The sequence below is a fragment of the Gallinula chloropus genome (genome assembly GCF_964237585.1).
Source record: "Gallinula chloropus genome assembly, chromosome: 22".
NCBI classification, from domain to species: domain Eukaryota; kingdom Metazoa; phylum Chordata; class Aves; order Gruiformes; family Rallidae; genus Gallinula; species Gallinula chloropus.
In genome coordinates this window covers 9,142,450-9,148,617 of record NC_140107.1, presented here as the reverse complement: position 1 = coordinate 9,148,617, position 6,168 = coordinate 9,142,450, and the positions used below count along the sequence as shown (strand labels likewise).

Below are 6,168 nucleotides of genomic sequence, written 5' to 3'. Positions count from 1 at the left end.
GGTGGAGGAGGGCGGTGACCCCTGATTTGGGACCTCAGGGGTGAGTCCTGGGGCAGCCCGGGTGTGTCTGCTGCTGTGTCCTCCCGGGGCAGGGGACAAACACGCGTCCTGCAGTGGTTTTGCAATGTTTGAATGAAAAACAACCTCTGGCCTGGGGCTGAAGAGCTGCTTTTTAAGCTGAGGGATGGTGATTTCTGTGGGTGGGTGGGTATCTCCCTTGAGCCTCCAACCTGGGAGCCCCGACAAAGGCTCCCTGTGTCACCCCAGCGCTCTGACCCCTCGGCCCTGCGCTGCTCGGGGTGTGTGGGGTGTGGGTGTCTTGTTTAAATCCCCTTTTCCCCAGGGGACTCCCCGAGAAGAAGCCAGCCCAGCCCAGCCCAGCCCGCTGCTGTCCGTCCTCACAGGCGGGGCCGGGGCCGCTCCAGCCCGGCGGCCCCAGCAGCGCCTTGGCCGCGCTGCCCGCGGCGAGGAGGGGGGTGCCAGGGCTAAAAATAGCCCCGCAGGCGCCGCTGCCCGTGCGGCCCAGCGCCCGCAGCACCCGGGGCCGTGTCGGGGCCGTGTCGGGGCCTGGCCGTGCCCGCGCCCCGCTGCTGGCTCCGCAGCGGCTTTTCCCGGCGGCTGCCGCCAGCCCGGGCCCTGACGCAGCAGCCGGGCCTGGGCAGCGCGTCGAGGGCGCCGCCGCTTCCCCCGCCCCGCCCGGGCCCCGCCGGTGCTGCCGCCCCTCCGGCCAGCTCGCCCTGACCCGGGGCCCCACCAGCCCCTCGCCGCGGCCCCGGGTGCCCGCAAAGCCCCCGCTGCGCGGCTTTGGGGGGGGGTTTCCTCCTTTTCCGTGTTTTATTCGCGCTGCCCCGGTTTCGACGGGAGAAGGGCGATGGGGAAAGGGGGGAGCGCAGCTCCGGGGGGCTGAAACTGCAGCTCGAAGCGGCCGCTGCAGCACCCCGCGGCCCGGGATGCTGCTGGCAGGTTCCTCTCCCCGCCAGGCCGGGACTAGACGGGCCGCGGCCCCCGGCCGGGCCCGGGCAGCCCGCAGCCGCCCCGCGCCGACCCGCCCCCGGCCCCGGCCCCGCCCGCCCGCCCGTCCCCGCCATGGCGGCGGCGTTCACCGTCCTCCGCGTCCTGCTCGGGCTCTTCTTCCTGCTGACGGGCGCCGTGAAGCTCTCAGACCTCCTCTCGCCCGACCTGCACCGGCACATGGTGAGCGCGGCCCCGGCTGCGGGAGGGCGGCGAGCGGGGGAGAGGGACGGGGCCGAGGCTGGGCTGGTGCGGGGGGCGCGGGGCTGAGCCCGTGCGGGGAGTGAGGGGGTTGGGGTGCGGGGCTGGAGGGGCTGTGCCCACCCGCCCCGGGCTCAGGGCTGCTCTGCACCCCTCCTGCCCTCCCCAGAAGGCTGAGTTCATCCGGTTCGCCGAGGTCTTCCCTCTGAAAGACTTTGGGTTCGTGCCTGAGCCGGGCCGGTACCAGGCGGTGGTGGGCTGGGTGGAGGCGGTGGCCGGGCTGCTGCTGGCGTTCGGGCCCCAGCTCCTGCGGGAGATCAGCAACTTCGTCCTCAGCGTCGTCATGATGGGTGAGAGCCGGCGGGTGCCCGCGCGGGGCCTCGGGGGGACCATCGGGTGGGGGTCCCCGGTCCCCATGCTCTGCTCCTCGCCCAGGTGCCATCTACACGCTGCTGGTGCTGCGGGAGTCCCTGGCCATGTGCGCCCCGGCCACCGTCTGCCTCGGCCTCCTGCTGCTGCTCAACATCCGGGGGTACGCGCCCCCCGCCAAGCCCAGGCTGGAGTGATGGGTGCGGGGAGGGTGGGTGCTCAGCCGGTGGGACGCAGTGAGCTTCTGGTGCTGTCAGGAGCGGCTTCCCTTGCCGTGGGTTGACTTGCAGCTGCGGTGCAGCGTGTGCTCCCCTCCTGCCGCCGCTGGGGACCCCGGTACCGGTTGTTCTCACACTGGGGACAGTGGCCGCGGCCCCGCTGCCGCTCTGGCAGCTCCACCGCTCAACTTGCACGGGGTGTCTGGCCCGTCCCAGCGTCTGACCACGCCGGGCTGGGGCTGGGGCTGCTCTTCTGGGGGCTTTGGTGTTTTGGAATAAAGCCTCTTGTTTTTCATGGTTTGGTTATTCCTGCCTCCCCCACGCTGAGCCACGGGGCCTGAGGGGGTATCCAGGGCGCTGGAGCAGCGCCTGGGGACAAGGGCTGGGGACAGGCTGGAGTGGGTGGCAGCTGGCACAGAGACAGACAGCGGGGAGCCCTGACGTGGTGGTAGGAGCTCCCCAGCCACACACAGTCACTCGGCAACGTGCCAGGCCACTTGCTGCACATCCAGGGGAGTGGCAGTGGCAGCAGGACCCCACAGACCCTGTGCCCAGGCAGGCACATGCTTTTTGGGGGTCTTGCTCCAGCGAGACACACAAGATCGTGTTTGAACCTGGTGTGTCTCCCAGCAAAGCAGCTGGGATGGCTGTGGGGGGAGACTGGCCATCCTGCAGTGAGCAGAAGGGGGTGCAACACCCCTGTGCCCCCAGCGGGACCTGAACCACCTCAGTGTGGCACCTTCCATATCCAAAAGGAGCATCCACAAATTGCAGGACCGTGCAAAGCAGCATGTCACATGCTCATAGAGCTTGGGGGGTACTGGGTTGCTCCCCCTAAATCCAGCTTTGAAGCCCACAGCAGCACTAGGAGCTGGGAGGAGGCAGATTCCTGCTTTGATCCCTTTCGGGGCATCTCCCTTTTCCCCCAGCTGCCGGGCGTGGAAACCTGACCCTCTGCTCTCATCCCAGCGTGGGTGGGAAAAGGGCCCTGGGAACCAGTCCCAGATGGGGCTGGGGGTGCACGGGGGGGGCTGGCCATGCTGGTGCTGCTGTGGCTCCCCCCTGTCCTGTGCTTACCCCCAGCCTCGTCAGCTGGCGCAGGGGGTCTTAGTGTGGCTCCAGCGGGGAATCCCCCGTTATAAACACACACAGGTGCTTTCCCCTCTCCAGCTGCCATCCCACAGGCACTAACCCCCATGGGGACTGAGGACGGGGAGGGGGATGGATCAGGCAGCTCCTGCCTCCTCGCAGCACTTAAAGCCTCTCCGGTTCCTGCTGGATGGTCCAGACCTGAGGAGCAGCCAGAGGGACGTGGCCAGACCAGCCCAACCCAGTGGGTGAGTAACTGGAGCATCCCCTGTGCAAGCGGGTGGGGAAAGGGGAATGGGGACTGTCAAAGGAGCTGGGGGCTCCTCGGGGGTCTGTGCTGGCTCTGCAGAACAGCTGAAGCCCACCAGGCTGAGCCCTAAATCCCCCCCCCCGCAGCTTGTGCCCTCTGTGCCTCAGCTGGGTGCTGGGGCTGTGTGCTGGGTGCTGGGGCTGGGTGCTGGGTGCTGGGGCTGGGCGCTGGGTGCTGGGTGCTGGGGCTGGGTGCTGGGTGCTGGGTGCTGGGTGCGCCAAACCCGGCCCTGCTGTGCTGGAAAACACCCTCTGGGTGAGTCAGTGCCGTCAGCGAGGTGTGGGTAGGTGGTGATGGGAGGTGAAATAGCTGCAGCCCTGGGATACAGCCGTGCAGGCACGCTGTGGTTCTCCATGTGCAGGACCAGCACACAGTGACAAACCTGCCGCACGCAGGGCTGGGCGGCCGGGGGGCTCCACTCCGGTGAATGCTGAGCTGGTGGGTGACTGTGCCACGGGTGGGCTCTGTGGGGGGATCTGGGGTGCCGGGGGGGTGGGACAAGGTCGGGCGGCCCCAGCACGCGGCTGTGTGGGACGTGTTAAGCCCTTCAGCTGCCATCTGGAGCCAGCACAGCACCTCCAGGCGCTGTCGGCTGCGGCTCTGCCCCCGGCCACGGCGCAGCTGCACCTGCCGCTCCCCGGGGAGCCCTGGCTGGGTGGCTGGGGGGGCTCTGGGCTCCTTTGCTGTTGGGGGGGGTGGTTGAGCTGAGCAGCGGGGTCTTTACTCCTGTGAGGAGCTGTTGGAGGCTGAGCCCCTCTGGCAGATGATGGCATCCCTGGTGTGGGGTTACCGCAGGCACTGGCTGGAGGTGCAAGTGGGTCAATGTCCCTTCCCTGTCCCCCAAGGGCTGTGTTCAGGGCTGTGCCACTGACTGACCACCCCTCTTTGCAGGAGCCCGGGATGAACAGCTCGGTGCCGGCGGGGCACCCCGGCGAATGTGTGCACAACGACCCTGTGCAATTCATCCTGCTGCCCGCTGTCTACTGCCTGGTGCTGTGCGTGGGGCTGCCGGGCAACCTGCTGGCCTTGCTGGTGTTCCTGCAGAGCGGGAAGGTGAGGAAGGCCATCCGCATCTACCTCATCAACCTCACGCTGGCCGACATCCTCTTCAACCTCACCCTGCCCCTCTGGATCCCCTACTACCTGGCTGGGGGGGACTGGCTGCTCTCAGAGGCCGCCTGTCGCCTGGCCGGGGCTGCCTATTACCTGGCGACCTACAGCGCCGTCGCCTTCATGGCGCTCATCAGCCTCAACCGGTGCTGCGCGGTGCGGGCGGTGCGGCCGGAGCTGCCGCTGGCGAGGGGCCGGGGGGCCGCGCTGGCCTGTTCGCTGGCCTGGCTGCTGGGGCTGGGCTGTGCCGTGCCCACCCTGGCCACACAACAGACCTTCCCTGCCCGTGCCGGGGCCACCGCCTGCTTCGAGCAGCACGGCCGGCAGCGGGCTTACGCCTACGCCATGGTGGGCTTCTTCGCAGCCGCCTTCCTGGTGGTGCTGGCCACCTACGCCTCCATCGTCCGGGTGCTGTGGGCGCCCAGCGCCGCCTCGCCGGGCCCCCACCGGCAGCAGGCCCGCGCCATGGTGCTGGGGATGCTGCTGGTCTTCGTGGTCTGCGTGGCCCCGTACCACCTCACGCTGGCGCCGTGGGTGGGCAGCCAGCCCCCCGTGCCACTCTGCAGCCCCCCCGCTGCCCTGGATGTGCTGCACACGCTGAGCGTGGCCCTGCTCAGCCTCAACAGCTGCCTCGACCCCCTCGTCTACTGCTTCTCCATCCGGCGCTTCCGCGCCGACGTGGGACAGACCCTGCGCAGGGTCGGACGGTGCCTCCTGCTCTCCCCACCAGCCCCTGCCAGGCCCGTACCCAGCACCCACACGTCCTCCTTTGCTTCCTCGTAGCTTAGGAGGGGCCAGACCTCCCCCCACCCTGCTGCCACAGCCCCTGTGGGATGGGGTCCCCGGTGCCAGGCTTGGAATGATGAGCAGGGTGGGGGGAGGTCTGGCATCGTGTGCCCCCCTCCTCTCACCCCCACTCCACTCTCCACGTCCCCACAGTTTCCATCCACGCACGGGTCCTGCCCGCCACCTGCACAGGCAGGGCGAGGGCAGCCTGCCTGGAGTGGGGAGGGGGAGTGGGGGGGCTGAGCTGTGGTGAGATGCGGTGAGACAGGAGAGGGGGATGCCCAGGGGTTGCTGTCCCCTCCCAGGGGTCTGCATCCCATGGGGGTGTGAATGATGAGAGACGCTCATGGCACGAGCCAGACCGTGCGTGGGGAGGAGGAGGGGAGGGGGGGGGGGGAATCTGGGGCCCGGCGGCTGGTCCCGTCCCGCCGCACGCCCAAGCCTCACACCCACACCCCGCTTGCTCTTGGCCAGGATTAAAAATGAATGAGCTAAAGGCTTCCCCGGTCTCCTCGCTGGCAGCCGCCTGTGCCGCACGTGGAGCAGCGCCAGCCGCTCCGGCACCCGAGCAGGGCGCAGGGCAGCCCCCAGCCCCCCCAGCCCCCCAGCCCTGGCTCAGCCCTGCTGCTGCAGCACGAGACTGCAGTGAGGGGTGCTGGGTGCTTCTCCGCCCCCCCCACCCCCCCCAGTCCCCTGCCCACGGGTGGGTGTGATGGGCGCAGCGCAACCCCCAGCCCTGCGCCTGCCACCCACCTTCCCGGCGAGCCCCGGCGCGCAGCGGGGGCGGCTGAGCCGGCGCAGGGCCGGGGGCGGCTGCGTGGGAGGAAGATGGTGTTTTCCCAGCTCTGGCTCCTTCCTGCTGCCACCGCAGCCGCGCTCGCCGGCACTGCACGGACACGAGCGGCGGGCGCTGTGCATCCGTGAGGGAGCTGGGGTGGGCAGGGGGCTGCTGGTGGGGGCTGTCCCAGAGCAGGGGTCTCAGTGCCTGGCCCAGGGCTGCTCTCCGGCACGCTCCAGCCCACCGGTGCCTGGGAAGGAAGCAGGAGGCATCGGGCAGGAGGAGATGGGCTGTGC

At 69.5% G+C, this 6,168-nt stretch overlaps 2 protein-coding genes across 2 annotated transcripts; both read left to right on the top strand.

Annotated features, from left to right (window-relative positions):
* Positions 1-1,028: 1,028 nt before the first annotated feature.
* TMEM35B (transmembrane protein 35B) lies at positions 1,029-2,097 on the top strand. The gene is made up of 3 exons (XM_084274258.1): positions 1,029-1,194; positions 1,382-1,562; positions 1,648-2,097. Exons 1-3 carry the CDS (start codon positions 1,087-1,089, stop codon positions 1,776-1,778), a joined length of 420 nt encoding a protein of 139 aa, XP_084130384.1. The 5' UTR covers positions 1,029-1,086; the 3' UTR covers positions 1,779-2,097.
* A 2,001-nt stretch (positions 2,098-4,098) lies between these two features.
* Positions 4,099-5,091, top strand: LOC311200006 (platelet-activating factor receptor-like; the record flags this gene model as incomplete). Its single annotated transcript, XM_084274153.1, has 1 exon — positions 4,099-5,091. One exon carries the CDS (start codon positions 4,099-4,101, stop codon positions 5,089-5,091), a length of 993 nt encoding a protein of 330 aa, XP_084130279.1.
* Positions 5,092-6,168: the final 1,077 nt, after the last annotated feature.